Source organism: Papio anubis, chromosome 5 (genome assembly GCF_008728515.1).
Source record: "Papio anubis isolate 15944 chromosome 5, Panubis1.0, whole genome shotgun sequence".
NCBI lineage: Eukaryota > Metazoa > Chordata > Mammalia > Primates > Cercopithecidae > Papio > Papio anubis.
Genome location: NC_044980.1, coordinates 131,600,561 through 131,618,498, shown reverse-complemented (window position 1 = coordinate 131,618,498; position 17,938 = coordinate 131,600,561). Strand labels below are relative to the sequence as shown.

At 41.5% G+C, this 17,938-nt stretch overlaps 1 protein-coding gene across 7 annotated transcripts in view; it reads right to left on the bottom strand.

Annotated features, from left to right (window-relative positions):
- The window catches only part of CTNNA1 (catenin alpha 1), a 315,972-nt gene that overhangs the window by 11,124 nt on the left and 286,910 nt on the right, over nt 1–17,938 (bottom strand). For all 7 annotated transcript variants that reach the window (XM_021940205.2, XM_021940203.2, XM_021940206.2 and 4 more), the window contains one exon: nt 5,826–5,982. In XM_021940205.2, coding sequence (XP_021795897.1) covers nt 5,826–5,982 — 157 coding nt within the window. The remainder of the gene's footprint in view (nt 1–5,825; nt 5,983–17,938) is intronic.

Here is a 17,938-nt window from a genome sequence, read left to right as displayed (position 1 = left end):
AGAGTGGATAAGTGAATTATGGGAACTATGCAGCCATTAAAGTGCGTATCTGGAGGCTGAGGCAGGAGGATGGCTTGAACCCAGGAGGCAGAGGTTGCAGTGAGCCAAGATTACGCCGCTGCACTCCAGCCTGGGCAACAGAGTGAGACTCCATCTCAAAAACAAAAACCAAAACAAACAAAAAATACCTTTCCAGAGAAGGCCAGGAAATAGTAAGAATTCTTATGAGAGAAGGGAAAACTAGATTACTGCAATATAGTTAAGACCATATTTTGGTCTCTATTAATTACAGATTATGAGACTTGCCAGGGTTTATACCAATGAACTAATGAAAGAGTAAACATATTAAACTTCTAACATAAACACATTTTAAGAGGGACATTTAAACCAATTACAAGAATAAACGGATATGGAGCCCATCACAAGCATTTCTGAAGTATATAAACTCTAATAATTCAAACTAAAAAATGTACTGAGCAGGCCGACCATACAAGGTCTTGGGTTAAAAATTGTTGCTTTTACTGGATCTAACACGATACCATTAAGATGAAACTTGCATTGCTAAGGAAAAGAAAGGAATAAAATGGAAAGAAAGTGTGTTGATAACAAAACTAAGAACCAATATTTTCTCATATCATTGATTTTAAGACTCATCCCTGTTTCAGAATCAATGAAGTATGGCATTCCTTCCCGTTCATTAAACAAAGTGACCCAAACTTCTACCAAGGATTTTTTAACCTTTGTCTAGATACATCTATTTTTTTTTTTTTTTAAATCCATCTAGACTTTCTTGAATTCATCCTGGCCTTCTTCTAGATGAACCTAAACCAGGAAAGGGTACGCCATTTTTTAGAGTAACATTCCCCACTTCAGGAAGCTGAACAAAGTAATATTCTCTACCCTCATGAAACACTTGTCTCTAGGAAAGCCCCAGCCTCGCTGAGGCTGCCGCCCAGGACAGAGCACCCAGCCTCCTCTCCCCAACTGAACCTGATGCGAGGAGGTGCGAGTCCACTGTTTAACGGAGGGGGACAGGCTGTGCCCACACTAACTGAAACCATAAATCATTTTAGCTAAGGAAACAGCATAGGTCCACTATGAGTAGATACACAAATCTGTACCCATGAACAGCTGTCCAACACATGATTTATAGGTGTGCTTCTAATAGAAAAAAATCATACACACACACACACCAGTCCATATAAAATATGGACAACTATATGTAAATGAATATAAAAGGAATTATATTATGGACACTATTGTATCTTTTTCACTTGAAAACCTTTCTAGGTATGGCCCTACAGATCTACCTCATCCATTTTAACGGCTGCATAGTACCCTACTGAAGAGATGGAGGGGCTATAATTCACTTATTCAATCTTCCCTTAGACATTCTGGTTGAAGAAAACATCCCTATACAGGTATTTTGGCAAACATTTGTGACACTCCCCTAGAGAAAATGTCTAGCAATGAGATCGCTGAGTTAAAAGGTATATATGTTTAAAGTAGAAGTATGGTACCTAATTGCCCTCCAGGAACGATGCCGATTGGCATTCTCCATAAGAGATGTCAGAACTTCAGTCTACAATGTGTAGCAATAGAGCCTCTTCTTTGTACCCTCTGCCCTGGGTATCTTTATAGCATGCAGCGTATGCAGGGCTGCTGCACACAAAGAAAATGAAAACGATGTTTCATACTTTATGTAGAGGATTTACCCTGTGACATGAACTATTCTGAGGGCTTGCCATGTAAACTCTATGTAGTAGGCTTAAAAAGGAAAAAAAAAATCACCGGCCAGGTGATTTCTGATTACATGGTGGCTCATGCCTGTAATCCCAGCACTTTGGGAGGCTGAGGCGGGCAGATCACGAGGTCAGGAGATCGGGACCATTCTGGCCAACATGGTAAAACCCCATCTCTACTGAAAATACAGAAATTAGGTGGGTGTGGTGGCAGGTGCCTGTAATCCCAGCTACTCAGGAGGCTGAGGCAGGAGAATCGCTTGAACCCGGGAGGTGGAGACTGCAGTGAGCCAAGATCAAGCCACTGCAGTCCAGCCTGGCAACAGAGTGAGACTCAGTCTCAAAAAAAAAAAAAAAATCACCACTAATCTAACTTCACCACTTCCTCCAAAGACAGAAACTCTGTCTATGGTTTAGCATTTCTGCTATTAAACACAAAACCAACATTTAGGTACAGTAATCTTTCTATTTAATGACCTCCCAATCAGACCAAATATTTTGGACACACTGACACTTAATGAAGGAGAGTGCAAATTACCACTCCAAGTGTTGCTCCAAAGCATTTAATGCATTATATTGTTTCTAAGAGCATTTAGTAAAAAATTTAATAAACCCAATTACAGCTTCTCTAAACAAGCACTTGCATCTTCAAAAAAAGGGAGCCAAAACTGCAACATGTAAGCAGAGTAAGAGAATAGAAATCAATAACATTTCCATGGAAAATGTTTATCAAATACAATCCAAGTGAAATTCAAAGAGTCTCTATCACTTTGATGAATTTCAAACCACTCTCCTTAAGGGATTGGTCAATATAAATATATTCTTGGTTTGCTGAATGCTACCATTTTAAACCATCTCCAATATTTACAAGGCAGCATTTGGAATAGAACAGCTTGTGGGTGAGGAGACCCTACCCCTCCTCCCTGGAGGTATCATGCATATTCCTCTCTTTCTATGCAAGTGCGACTGTCACATTATTTGGCAATGACCAAAGTTCCCCTGCCCTACAGCCTCATAAAATGCTGGCATGGGGTCTTGGTGGCTGCACCAGGTTATACACAAGATGACTATTACTTTTTGAGCCACAGATCAGGACATGACTTGTTCTAAGTATGAGGGAATTTCTGGAACCAATGGGGCAGAATATGCAGAACAAAGGAGTTGAAGCCCTACTCCATAAATGATTTCCTCATGGACGGGTTCTCAGTGACTGGACAGCGCTATAGCCAATATCCAGGCCCCATGGAGTGTAAAAGAATTTGATGGTGGAAAATCACAAATGCAAATACTACATAAAACCTCTCACACTGTATCAAAGGGCCTCAAGCCCCAGGAGACAGCAGAAAACAAACACTCCAAGGAGTCAGGGTGCATCCCTGCTGTTCGTTTAGTAAAAGCTATGAAGCCCACCTACCTCAAAAGCCAGATCCTGTGCTGGGCACTTGCCAGGCAGCCCCCTACTCAAAAACAAGCCCATCTCACTATGGGTCCACCAAAGCACCACTATGCTTTAGGGCCAGGGGACATTGACAAATGAGGCAGGGTCAGGTCAGGGCCAAGATGTGGCCTCTCATCTAAATACTGCCCGTGACTGCTGCAGATGACACTTGCCTAGGCTGTGTGTCAGGTGAGATGGAGAAGTATCTCTAGTCCCCCGAAATAAAAAGCTGGGCCGGATGCGGTGGCTCACACGTGTAATCCCAGAACTCTGGGAGGCTGAGGCGGGTGGGTCACCTGAGGTCAGGAGTTTGAGCCCAGCCTGGCCAACATGGTGAAACCTTGTCTCTACTAAAAATACAAAAAATTAGCAGGGCATGGTGGCAAGCACCTGTAATCCCAGCTACTCGGGAGGAGGGCTGAGGCAGGAGAATTGCTTGAACCACCAGGAGGCAGAGGTTGTGGTGAGCCGAGATCCCGCCATTGCACTCCAGCCTAGGCAACAAGAGCAAAACTCCATCTCAAAAAAAAAAAAAAAAAAAAAAAGTTCTAAAGCTACCATGGGTAAGGTATGTACGTAAGAGTATAAAGGAGTCTGAATGCTGCAAATTAACTGGTCATTCCAGTAGAAACCTGCACAGGCATCTGCTTGTCTCCATCCTTTATCTATTCCCCCCAAAAAGCATATTGTATAAATCAGAGGAATTATGAAGAAAGGTCTTGCCCTATTAGTGATTTAATTACTTAACATTCCTAAGCAAGGCTGTGACAGAACATCAGAAAAACACACCAGGTAGACTTCTAAAATTCAGATGCTCTAAAAACACCACCACCTTTGACTGAAAGAATTGTTCCATCATTTTATTTGCTAAACAGAAACTGTCTAAACTCCTTTCCATCAAATCAATCCCCTCTTATACTCTCATACATTTGCATAAAAACGAAACACACTCACCAGACAACAGTGTATCTGTTAAAAGAATTTGATTTCTCTTTACCATTCTTTTATGTCACATGCCCTAAAGATATTGCCTAGAATTCACTAAATGCTGCTGCAGAATCCCTTTTCTTCACTGACTTGATGAATGGTGCATGAGGGACATTTGATGCTGTTACATTTTACTTTGCTATAAGGAGGACTGAAAATCCCTTGAGACCAAGCCTGAGACATACCCAACCTAATCTCAAAAAAGTAACTTTAAGAATGTAGTATTTATCCGGAGGAGGGCTCTGCATTTAGATTTCAGAATTTGTTGTTTGCTTAAAAGTGTGCTGTGAAGGTGGAATGTTTTTCTCTAAACCGATGAAAAAGAATAATTCAGTACTTCATTGGGAAAAACAACAGAAGGCCAAGATTTCCCAAAAAAGCCATTGCTGCATTTTTGGCACCTGCAAAGATGTGCTTGCAAATGAGTTTTTTGTTTTAAAGTACTAACACCTGCAATTTGGCCGTCTTGCAGCAACATGGTTTACCCCCTACTTTTTGCAGTTTACAGATTGCCTGCTCCTCAGTTTCTCAAGTTAAGCCAAGACTACCCTTCCTAAGGAGAGAGTGCGAAGACAGGGAGGCATTGGTATGCAGAATACACAGTCACCCTTATATAGGTCACTGCTGGAGGGCTGTGCTGTGCATGTACTTAAGCCCTGCTTCTGTTTTGAGCCCTACTGCCACGTTCTAGCCTGTGGTTCCCTGGGGTGACAGGTAGTTTCAGCCCTACAAAAACTTAGCCACTGATTCTGCCCACAGCCACTGGCCTCAGGAAGTCTGGCACTTTCAGAGAACAAGCCGTGTAGCAAAGGGCAACAGAGGCCCCGTTAAATGGAGAATGCATTTATAGTTACTCAACTCTAAGAAGATGGGATTGAAATTTATCTCTGTGCGATAAACACTGAATTGCATTTGACAGACATTTTCTATATGAATGCAATTTACTAAGTCATTACCAGTTTATGTTTATATAATGAAATCAACTGTTTTTGTGAGGTGAATTACCCAGATTTATTTTTTGCAAGTTCATAATTAAATGGCACTTAAATATTTCCTCTCTGTTTTCTATCTGTGCATCATGCAGACATTCTGTCTTTGGAAAAGTAGGCAGATAAACTATGACTGCGATCATCTCTGAGAGACAGAAGAGAGGCTTTCCAAGAAGGGAAGAAATTATTTTTAAAAAGAAACTAAAGGTGATGATGTTGAGAATCCCTTCTTCTCCTAAGTTTCATAGGCTCGTAACAAATAACCACAGTCTCCACCAAGACACAGATCAATGTTTTTTTCTAAACATAATGGCAGCAAGAGGGATGATGGATGGTCATAGTGTTCTACCGGCCCCAGTTGAAAGACCTCACTCTATACAAGCAGGGATAAGCCTTTGCCACCCAGGTTTCTAATTCATGCTCCTAGGATTCAGACCAGCCCTATCAAGGGAAACATCTCCAACCCCAGCTACTTCCCAGTAGCTGAGTAGCTGTCACTTGAAAACCCTGTAGCTGATGGCTTTTTAAACATTAAAATGAAAATCAGCACAATATTATTGTTAGAATAATTTACCTGCCAAGACGTAGGAGTGTTTGCCCATTAATACAACTTAGACAAAAGTAATTATGAACATCTTCACATACTTCTCTGGGGAACCAGCTCATTACCTGAGACAGCCAAGAAGTCATCAATGGAAGTAATGTCATCGACAGCATCTGTGAGAACACGGACTTGTTTTTCCCACTGTTCTTTAAAAAGGTCCATGTTCTCTTGGGCCAGTTTACTCTGTGGTTTTGCTGCTAAAGCCAATGCAGCATTAATAACCTGCAAAAGATATTAAACTTCATTGTTTACTCTTTTTCAGAGTCATGGCTTTGCCTTACATGCATTTCACTAGGAGACATCACACCACATGCTCTATCCTAACTATCACAAAGACAGGGGAAGAGTGTTAAACTACAGGTTTTATATGGTCAGGTTGAAGTAATACATATTTTATTTGCAAACTATGGACAATGATAAAAAAAAAATTAACTGTACTAGCTTATTCATGGTGGCAAGTCTACCATTTTCAGTGACACTAAATTCTAGGCTTTTTACTCCTCATATAGACACATATATAGCCACATCAAAAAATACACAGTTAGAATTATATGCCACTTAAAATGGACTATCCTGATTCTTATTGTAAATACTTCTCCATATCATTAAATATATGTTTAAAACACTAAGTTTATTATTCTATGTTATGGACACACTGTTATTCTCCTACTGTAGGATGTCTGGGTTGTTCTGGTTACTCACCACAAATATCTTGTGATGAAAATGTGGCATTTCAGGTTCTCGATACATTATCAAAATGTATTCATGAAAAATACATTGTATCTAAGCAAAAGTATTTTTCATTTTCTTCTTAATGGAAGGATATTTGACCAAAAAACTGCTCAAAAAATGTATAACCTATTAAGATTTAAAAATAATTTTAGGCCAGGTGCAGTGGCTCACACCTGTAATCACAGCACTTTGGGAGGCCAAGGCAGTCAGATTACCTGAGGTCGGGAGTTCAAGACCAGCCTGACCAACATGGTGAAATCCCATCTCTACTAAAAATACAAAATTGGCCAGATGTGGTGGCGCACGCCTGTAATCCCAGCTACTCAGGAGGCTGAGGCAGGAGAATCGCTTGAGCTCGAGAGGCGGAGGCTGCGGTGAGCAGAGATTACACCATTGCACTCTAGCTTGGGCAACAAGAGTGAAACTCTATCTCAAAAAAATAAATAAATAAAATGAAAAAAATAAAATAAATATTAATTTTAAAGCCTGGATAACATAGTGAGACCCCATCTCTACAAACAATAAAGAAAATGAGCTGGGCATGGTGGCACACACCTGTAGTCCCAGCTACTTGACAGGCCAAAGTGGGAACACTGCTTGAGCCCAGGAGGTCAAGGGTACAGTGAGCTGTGATCCCACCACTGCACTCCAGCTTGGGCAACACACTGAGACTCCACCTCAAAAAGACAAGCTGGGCATGGTGGCTCAAGCTTGTAATCCCAACACTTTGGGAGGCTGAGGCAGGAGGATTGCTTGAGCCCAGGAGTTCAAGACCAGCCTGGGCAAACATAGGAAGACTCTGTCTCCAAAAAAACCAAAAGACAAAAAACAGCTTTATTGAGATAAAATTCACCTATCTACAATTCACCCATTTAAAGGCCACAATTTCATTGGTTTTTTTAAAGTATATTTGCAGTTGTGCAACATTCACCACATTCAGTTTTAGAACATTTTCATCACTCCAAAAAGAAACCCCATCCATATCCATTAGCAGCCATTTCCCATAACTCTCCTTACCCCTCCCTTTTTTTTTTGCAACCACTAATTTACTTTCTATCTCTATGGATCTGTCTAGTGTGGACATTTCAGATAAATGGAATCATGTAACATGTGGACTTCTGTAACTTGCTTTGTGTGTGTTTCTTTTTGAGACTGAGTCTTGCTCTGTCACCCAGGCTGGAATGCAGTGGCGCCATCTCAGCTCACTGCAACCTCCCCCTTCCCAGGCTCAAGTGATTCTTGTGTCTCAGCCTCCCAAGTAGCTGGGGTTACAGGAGTGCGCCACTACGCCAGGCAAATTTTTGTATTTTCAGTAGAGACGGGTTTTCACCATGCTGGCCACACTGGTCTCGAACTCCTGACCACCTCCCAAAGTGCTGGGATTACAGGCATGAGCCACTGCTCCCGGCCTAACATAATGTTTTAAAAGTTCGTTGATGTGTAGCATGTACCAGTACTTTGCTCCTTTTTGTTGATGAATAAGATTCTGTTATATGACCATGCCACATTTTATTTAGCCATTCATTAGTTAATGAACATTTGAATTATTGCCACTCTGTTATGAATAATGTTCCTATGAACGCTCATACACGTTTCTATGTTTTTATTTCTCTGGGAATGGAGTAGAACTGCTGGGAAATAGAGTAAACTTTGTGTTTAACCTTTTGAGAAGCTGCTTTACCTTTTTCCAAAGTGGCTGCACCATTTTACATCCCACCAGTGTGTATGAGGGCTACCATGCCCTACATCTTCACTAACACTTGTTATTTTCCCCCTTTTTGGTTAATTCTAGACATGCTAGTAGATCTGAAGTGATCACCCTGATGGCTGATGATGACACGTATTGTTTCATATGCTTATTGTCCGTTTCTTTATATTCTTTGAAGAGATGTCTATTCAGATCCTTCAGATGTATTCATTGAATAAGTGAATAATGAGAGTAGTATGAAAATGGGCTGAGAGAATAATTAGTAGGATTCTTAGGTACAAGGTGCTTATGGGTTATTAGAAGTAAATGTGTTTATTTTATTTTTTTGAAACGGAGTCTCCCTCTGTCACCCAGGCTGGAGTGCAGTGGTGTGATCTCGGCTCACTGCAACCTCCACCTCCTAGGTTCAAGTGATTCTCCTGCCTCAGCCTCCCAAGTAGCTGGGACTACAGGCGCATGCCACCACACCTGGCTAATTTTTTGTATTTTTAGTAGAGACAGGGTTTCACTGTGTTAGCCAGGATGGTCTCGATCTCCTGACCTTGTGATCCGCCTGCCTTGGCCTCCCAAAATGCCAGCATTACAGGCATGAGCCACTGTGCCCAGCCCAGTAAATGTGTTTATAACATGCAACTTGGGAAGGAGGCAAAGACAAGAGGAAAGTGCTGGACCTGGATGAGGCAGGAGTGTGGGGGCATCCCTGAATGGAGGAGTCTGGGGCGAGTTTTCAGATGCTTTGGATCATGGGTGTAATTCCCGATTTACTGGAAGGGTATTCAAGAATGTTATAACTTAGCCCTCAAAGGCTGGAGGTGATAACAGACTAAAGAAGACTCAGACCCACTAGATTGGTGCCGCTATTCCTCTTCTCTCCTAAACAGTTAGAACTGGTAGATTATCAGACTATCAATTATAGATTCACAGGCATAGGGAACTGAGCCATCCCAGTTTATGAACTATTAATAGCCCAACACTTCCATAAGTGCCTGGGTTTAGGCAATAATTTGGAAGAAGAGATCCTTGTTTTTCTCACATGTTATGCTGTGGTCTCCCACATTTTCATCCAAGAGACTTATTCCTTCCTGCCATTCCTTATCCACTAGATGTGTTCACCATTGTAAGACCACTTTCTTCATTAATTATTAATTCAATAATGTATCCATGTATCAGAGTGGAGCTATGCACTGTAAGAATATCTGGCTAGTAAAAATGTTTCCTAAGAAAGCCAAGTAAACATGGGCAGGGAATTAATTATATGTTTTAAGTATTTTCCACTACAAAGGGAAATCTTTGTAATATATCACATACAGTATAATGAGGGGAAGCACCTTGCCTAAGGTTAATTTTCTCATTTTGATTACAGAATTGTGTACAAAAGACAGCTGATAATATTAAATACTCATTTCTGATTACTCTTACTAAATTTGGAATAGAAAGAGGTGTCCTGGCTGAGCACAGTGGCTCATGCCTGTAATCCCAGCACTCTGGGAGGCTGAGGTGGGGAGATCGCCTAAACCCAGGAGGCCAAGGCTGCAGTAAGCCACGATCATGCCACTGCACTCCAGCCTGAGTAACGGTGAGACCCTGTCACTCTTTTAAAAAATATACAGATATGTCCTTAACATACTACTTTAATCATCCAACACGACACTGAATTGTGAAACTTTTATAAAATCATTTACCTTAAAAAATCAAGACGTTATTAATTGGAATACTTACTGTCACCACTGGTTAAATAATAATATAATGGACTTTCTAGCCAATGAAATAAGGTAAGAAATGAAAATAATAGGAAAAGCTGTTAGAAAAATGAGAAAAATCACACATTCCAATGCAAATTACACAGAAAATTGAAGTATATAAATTATTATTTTTTTTTTTTGGAGACAGGGTCTCCCTCTGTCGCTCAGGCTAGAGTGCAGTGGCATGATAGCTCACTACAACCTCCACCTCCCAGGTTCAAGCGAGTCTCCCACTTCAGCCTCCTGAGTAGCTGGGATTACAGGTGTGTGCCACCACACCTGGCTAATTTATGTATTTTTAGTAGAGATGGGGTTTCACCGTATTGGTCAGGCTGGTCTGGAACTCCCGACCTCAGGTGGTCCACCCGGTTTGGCCTCCCATAATGCTGGGATGAGTGGCGTAAGCCACAGTACCTGGCCTGAAAAAACTCTTAGAATAAAAGTTCATTAATATAACTAAAGACAATGTAAAATAGTAAAAACCAACAGCTTTTCTATATGCCAGGAAAAAATGAAGGGAGTGTCAGATCTCCCACAAAGCAATTCATATGAAATATGTAAAGGTTAAATCTGTAAAGAAACAATCAGTTTCAATGAAACTGAATGAAAGTTAAGAAAGAAAAAAAAACTGAATGAAAGTTAAAAAAACGAAACTGAATGAAAATTTTAAAAAAGTCACTTCAGTTATATACTAAGTCGCCATATGTACTAAGTCATCATTAGTCACAATATTTATGTCTTAGAAAATTCTATTTCAAAATAACAATGGGAGAAGTCAACCTATAAATACAATTATGTATGTCTATATTTAAATATATATTACAGATTAAATATACAATATTATGTAAATCAATAAGGAAAACACCAAAACAGCAGTAGAAAAACAGGGACAGGAATGGACCACTTAAGGTAAAGTATAAATGATGAGAAAACAGCTATTGGGTGGGGGTGGAGTTTACTCTTATTTATAACTGTAAAAACAAAAATTAATGTTACTATTAAATTTGCAAGGAGCCCCCAACTAGGCAGGATCACTGTGCTGATCGTTAACTTTTAAAATGCTATTGTTGGCTTGAGCCCCAGTACAGTGTGACATAAGGGTGGCAAGGGTGGACGTCCTTGTCCTATTTCTGATCATACAGGGAAAGCATTCAGTCTTTACCATTAAGTATAATGTTAGCTACCGACTGTTCATGGAGATTCTTTATCAGGCTAAGGAAGTTCTCTCCTATTCCTAGTTTGTAAAGTGTTCTTTCAGGATTGGATGTTGGATTTTCTCAAACACTATTTCCATTTTGTTTCCATCATTCTGGCTATTTTGTCTTTGCCTCCTTTGCTGTCTCGTCGTCTTCTACGCTCTTGGGATTTCCTTAAAGCTCAGTTCTATGCTGCCTTCTCTACTCTTTCTACTCTTCCTACCCCTGGGCAATCTCATCTAATCTTTTCCCAGAAACCCCTTTTTTTTTCTCTCTTTCATTTGGCTTCTAAGACACTGCCAGCTTCTGGGGCTCTGGTCCTGACAGCACTTCCTCAGGCTCTTGTGCTGGCCACTGCTCACCTTCTGAAACTCTCAATGTTAGGGACCCCAGTTCCACTCAGACCTTTCCTTCAGGGAGACTCACTCCCTTGGTGATGTCTCACATTTATACATCCTGTTCAGACCTCTTCCCTCAACATGACATGCATCCTGCACGTCTAATAGGCACCTCAAAATTAACATATCCAAAACTTAGATCTCTTTCCCCAAACCATCTTTCCTTATCAAAATAAATGGGAACTCTGTCCTTCAGCTGCTTAGGCTCAAAACTGTGTTATATTCCCTGACTCTCTTTCTCTCTCACCTCACATCTAATCCTTCAGCAAATTTCACCTTCAAAATATATCCAGACTCTAACCAGTGCTCACCATATCCACTGTACTCTTGGCCTGGATTAGTACAATATCATCTGTTTTAGTCTATTGCTTCTGTAATAAAAATTACCACAAATTTAGTGGCTTAAAACAACACAAATCTATTATCTTACAGTTTCTGGAGGTCAGAATTCTGAAACGGGTCTTACATAACTAAAATCAACAACATTATCATCAGATCTGTGTTCCTTCTGGAGGTTCTAGTAAAAAAGCCAGCCCTTGACTTCTCCAAATTCCTGAGGATGCACACATTGCTTGACTTGCGGCCAGCCTCTGCTTCCTTCATCGTATTTTCTTCTCTGCCTCTGATGCCCCTGCCTCCCTCATATAAAGACACTTGTGATTATATTGGGGGGGTCCACTGGGATAATCTAGGATAATCTTTCCATCTAAAGAGCCTTAATTTATTCATCCCTGAAGAGTCCCCTTTGCCATGTGAGGTAATATATTCCTGGGTTTAGGGAATTAGGAAATTGACATGTTTGGGAGACCATTATTCTGTGTACTGCAATTTCCTAAAAAGCCTCTCTGCATCTATCCCTCTTCACAGAAGTTAGAGAGATCTTGGTTTTTTGTTTTTGAGACAGGGTCTCACTCTGTCACCCAGGCTGGAGTGCAGCAGGGCCACAATCATGGCTCACTATACCCTCGACCTCTGGACTCAAGCAATCCTCCCACCTCAGTTTTCCATGTAGCCGGGACTATAGCCTTGCACCACTCTGCCTGGCAGTTTTTTTATTTTTATAGATACAGGGTCTCGCTATGTTGCTCAGGCTGTTCTAGACCTCCTGGGCTCAAGTGGTCCTCGTGTCTTGGCCTCCCAAAGTGCTGGGATTATAGGCGTGAGGCACTGCGCCTGGCCGAGATCTTGTTATAACCTAAGTAAGATCATGTCACTTTTCTACTCAAAGCCCTTCAATGGTTTCTCATCTCAAAAGCCAAAGGCCTACGACCAAGGCCTCCAAAGGCCCTGCAACCCCTAAACTTGTTTTAGGTATCTGATGTCCTTCCTCCAAGCTTTTGCACTTGCTGTTCCCTCTTCCTGGAGCTCTCTCCCCTGAGACATCCTCCGTGGTTTGCTCTGTCATTTCCTTCAGGTCTTTGTTTATGCATCACTTTCTCAGTGAGTCCTTCCTGCTCATCCTAACTATAATATTTAACACATCATAATCAAAATTTGTGGGGCAGCTAAAACAGTGCTTGGAGGAAAATTTATAGTATTAAAATGTTTAAATGTTACCTTAGAAAAGGAAGAAGGAAGGTCTCAAGGCAATGAGTTAAAGCTTCCAATTTTAAAACTAGAAAAGGAGCAAATTAAACCCAAAGCAAGCAGAAGGAAAAAAATAAAGAGTAGAAAATTAATGAAAGACAAATTACCAAAGCTCACTCAAGAATAAAAAAATAACCTAAATATCCCTATGTCTATTAAAGAAACTGAACTCATCATTAAAAATCTTCCCACAAAGCAAATTCCAGGCCCAGCTAGAGTTTACCAGTTACCAGGCTTCACTGGTAAATTCTCCCAAACATACAAAGAACTAATACCAAATATACATAGATTTTTTCCAGAAAAAAAGTAGGAAACACTTTCCAATTTTAAGATACTGAAATCAGACATTACAAAAAACCAAAGCAACAGACCAGTATCAATATGCAAGCCTTATGAAGAGAGCACAACACCTCTGGGGGGCTGTTACACCTGCAGACCTCAGTCAAGGAGGGGTGGGAGGCACAGGAGGGTAGAGATGGGAGGATACAGAAAATGCTTACAGAAGCTTTTAGTGAGAAGCATCTCCCTTAAGCTCTCTGTGAAACTGCTTTGTAAAAAACCAGATTAGAGAATACCAAAGTGGAAAAGTGAAGTGATTCAAAGACAGATGGTCCCATGATTGTGAAATAATAGGTTAAGTGACAGCTGAGGCCACAGGTCTGCCCCGTCCTGTATGTATGGGGTGCTCCTTTAAGGGCCATGTATTTTCCCACCAGCTAGGGGCCAGGCCAGCCTGGGTTTATGCTTATTTGATGCGTGTCAAGCATGTCAGCCACAAATATGATCAGGGTTCCCATAAGCACAATGACAGAAAAAGAAATATGGAAGATAAATCTAAGGAGGCAGAAGGAAGAATAAACAATTTCAGAAGTAACTTCTCAATTTAGTGAGTGAGAAATACCAAAAGAAAAAAGAGACCTGGCACAGTGGCTCACAGCTGTAATCCCAGCACTTTGGGAGGCTCAGGAGGGAGGATCACCTGACCTCAGGAGTTTGAGACCAGCCTGGGCAAACAAAAAATTTCAAAAATTAGCCAAGTGTCGTGGCGTCCACCTGTGGTCCCAGCTACTCAGAGGCTGAGGTGCAAAGACTGCTTAAGCCTAGCAGGTCAAGGCTGCGGTGAGTCATGATGGCCCCACTGCACTCTAGCCTGGGTAACAGAGTGAAAACTTGTCTCTTAAAAAAAAAAAAAGAAAGACAAAAGACAAAAGTAGAAGCTTCATATACTTAATTCATCCGTTGTGTAGATTTCCAAGAAAAGCCATGCATTAAACCAGGCATTATAAATTATTTAAGTGCCAGATTTGTATTAACTTAATGTTAATACATATGTGTAATGCTCATTCTTGCATAATGAACTAAGAAAAAATATCGAGTGAGATAATCTCCAAAATGCCCTCCTTTGATTTTAAAGACTCAAAATGTCAGAAACCTGCTGCTGTTTACAAGGTTTGGGATTTTTGTGTTTTTTTTTTTTCTTCCTGGCCAGCACACCAAATGGTTTTGAATTTAAAAATTAAAATATTTAAAGCAGCTACTATAGACTAAAACTTGGGCACATCCACAAGCAAAACATAGGGTACAGATTTTGGTCCCTTCCCAAACCAATTTGTAAACTGCTTCCTTGTAAAAGTTTGTGAGGCCGGGGCACTCTGCTTGGATGGAGGCAGGTCCCTTTCCAGAGAAAAGAGTGAGAGACAGTAGCCATCAAGTAGAAGGCAATGCAGAGAGAGCGCTGACCTACCTCCTCTTTTCTTAATGATAACAAATCGCCAAAAAATGTGGGTTCCTTCTCCCAATAAAATACAACCACTTTTAGGTTACGTCTTCCTCAACTCGATTTTATATTTAGAGAAGGGGTCATAATCTGTCACCCAGGCTGGAGTGCAGTGGTGTAATCACAGCCCACTGCAGCCTGGAACTCCTGTGCTCAAGCGATCCTCCTGCTTCAGCCTCCTGAGGAGCTGGGACTACAAGTGCACACCATCATGCCCAGCCAGTTCTTTTATTTTTGGAGATGAGGTCTTGCTCTGTTGCCCAGGCTGGTCTTCAAATACTGGCTTCAAATGATCCTCCCACCTTGACCTCTGAAAATGCTGGGATTACAGATGTGAGCACAGAGCCTGAACTCAACTTTACTATCTCAAATATTTCGAGTTAAAGTTGTTCAACTGCTAAAAAGGGAGTACTTTAGAATGGATTTTCCTAGGACAAACTTCAAAATGGGGATGAAAGACCAGGCACGGTGACTCACACCTGTAGTCCCAGCACTTTGGAAGGCCGAGGCAGGTGGATCACCTGAGGTCAGGAGTTCGAGACCAGCCTGACCAACAAGGTGAAACCCCGTCTCTACTAAAAATACAAAAATTAGTCGGGCGTGGTAGCAAGCACCTGTAGTCCCAGCTACTTGGGAGGCTGGGACAGGAGTATTGCTTGAACCCTAGAAGCGGAGGTTGCAGTGAGCCGAGATTGTGCCACTGCACTCCAGCCTAGGTGACAGAGTGAGACTCTGTCTCAAAGAAAAAAAAAGGGGGGGGGTGGGGTGGGGGGCGAAAACTCTTCTAATGGTCCCACCTGTCATTTCTCTCCACCAGAAACTAAAAATAGCGTATAGGAGCCAACTCCAAACTGTGGTGCTGCCTATGTACAGCAGCCTAGGCACGAGACATAAAACACTAAAACACATCCTGGAAACACTGAGCACCTCTTCCACACTGTGAAGAAAGGTCAACAGTAGCCTTACTATAAAGAAACGCACCCTTTAAAATAATGTTTGGCTACATGCTGCGGCATATTAAAACACCAAATTAAGCTCCCAGTGAATTAACTAACTACCCTAGTTAGTTACCTAACGTGTTGATTAACTTGCCTAGACCTTGGAAGGGAATACCTCAAAATCAGGATCTCTGGTGCTTGTGATCACTGCCCACATCAAACCGGAGAGGAGGCAGAGGTCTCCACAATCAAGGCCCTCTTCCTCCGAGGAACACTCCTTCGCTTCCTTGAAGGAGAGATCCTCTTAGCATGAAACACATGGGCCACAGCAGGCCAGAGGCAGCGCATAGAAGAGTTTGAGTTATCCTCCGCAAAGATTTTAACAACTTTAAATTAGTTACCAATTGTTTAAAATTGAGGCATGACAAAACATCTGAATTGCAGAATTTTTGTTTAAAATAATGAAGGGGGCCAGGCATGGTGGCTTAGGCCTGTAATCCCAGCACTCTGGGAGGCCGAGGCAGGCATCATTTGAGGCCAGGAGTTCGAGACCAGCCTGGCCAACATGGTGAAACCCCATCTCTACCAAAAATACAAAAATTAGCCGGGCATGGTGGCACATGCCTATAATCCCAGCTACTTGGAAGGCTGCAGCAGGAGAATCACTTGAACCCGGGAGGCAGAGGCTGCAGTGAGCAGAGATCATGCTATTGCACTCTAGCCTGGGTGACAGAGTGAGACTACATCTCAATTAAAAAAAAAAAAAAAAAAGGAAGAAAGAAGAAGAAACAAGGAGGAGGAGGAAAGGATCCGGCAATAATGGGGCTGGGGTGGAGTCAAAGCTGCCTACTGAAATTCAAGCACATGATGCCCAGTTTGCTGTGACCATGTCTGTAAACACCTACTTTATTTGCCATTACTGAACCTGCCCAGTCCTGTGTGCAGAGCAGTTTGTGAGCAAGGGTAGCTATGAGCCCAGGTGATAATCTGAAGAATAATCACACTTGAAAAAACACGGTTTTTTTCAGGACACATACCCAGTACCAAGTGTGGTCTGGGCACCGTCTGCCTAAAGCCTATTCTTCTTGAGATCTGTTTTAGTAGGAAAAATGAAACCGCAAGGGAGAGGAAGACACGATGCTTTCTGACAGCTAACTCAAACCCATGTGACACGGCTTAGCCACACAAGTTATGCACACCATCGTTTTCATTAGAATCTACTAGACTCTCCATGTGATTTTTTCCCTGGGTTTTAAGATCATTTATATAAATACTCTTGGTAGGTGTGATCAGTGTATGCTACCATCTGTTTCCACATATTTGTGAAAGCATTGTCACTTTTCAAGCATTTCAAGACCAAATGGAAAACCAAAGGCATTAAAAACAAAGTGCTGATAGGGTAAATGGCAAACAAACTTGAAGAAAGAATCCAAATTCAAATCTGTCTCATACAACTTGGCCATCCAAGATCCTTCTGGATGTGGTGATTGGATTCACTGCAAATATCTATGCAGCTGTCAACGACTGGCAGATTTCAAGACTGGACTAACGTTGGGAAAATGTCCATCAGATGGTATGAATTCACAATGGGTCCATCACAGTAATATTAAGGCAGAGCAACTCTCATTGGCAAATTAATCCACATGGTTAGGTGTTAGAACAAATGTCCTGCTAACCTATGTACCAATGAGAATGCCAGATTAATAACCACCAAGAGAAGCTTTACTTATTTTGGTTGCCTACCTTGAATGTCAGGGATTATTTATATGAAAAAGCCAAATAATGGTCACAGAATATTTTAAAATTTGTTGCAGACATAACACAGAAACTTCATACCTATGATCTCTATTTCACTACTCCAGTCCCTCTGCTTACTCTCCTTTATTTGTGACCACTCTCTTCTGGCAGGACATGTAAAGAGAGGTAAGTCCTCAGAGTATGCCATGAGCGATTTATACATGGGAAAGTGGAGAGGCAACCTCTTCTACTGAACCATCACTTATACTCCTTAGAAACCCCTGGAATGACAAGGAGCGTCAGCCCAGACAAACGGACTCAGCTCTCCTCACAGGAGGCAGGCAACACACTGGGCACTTAAAA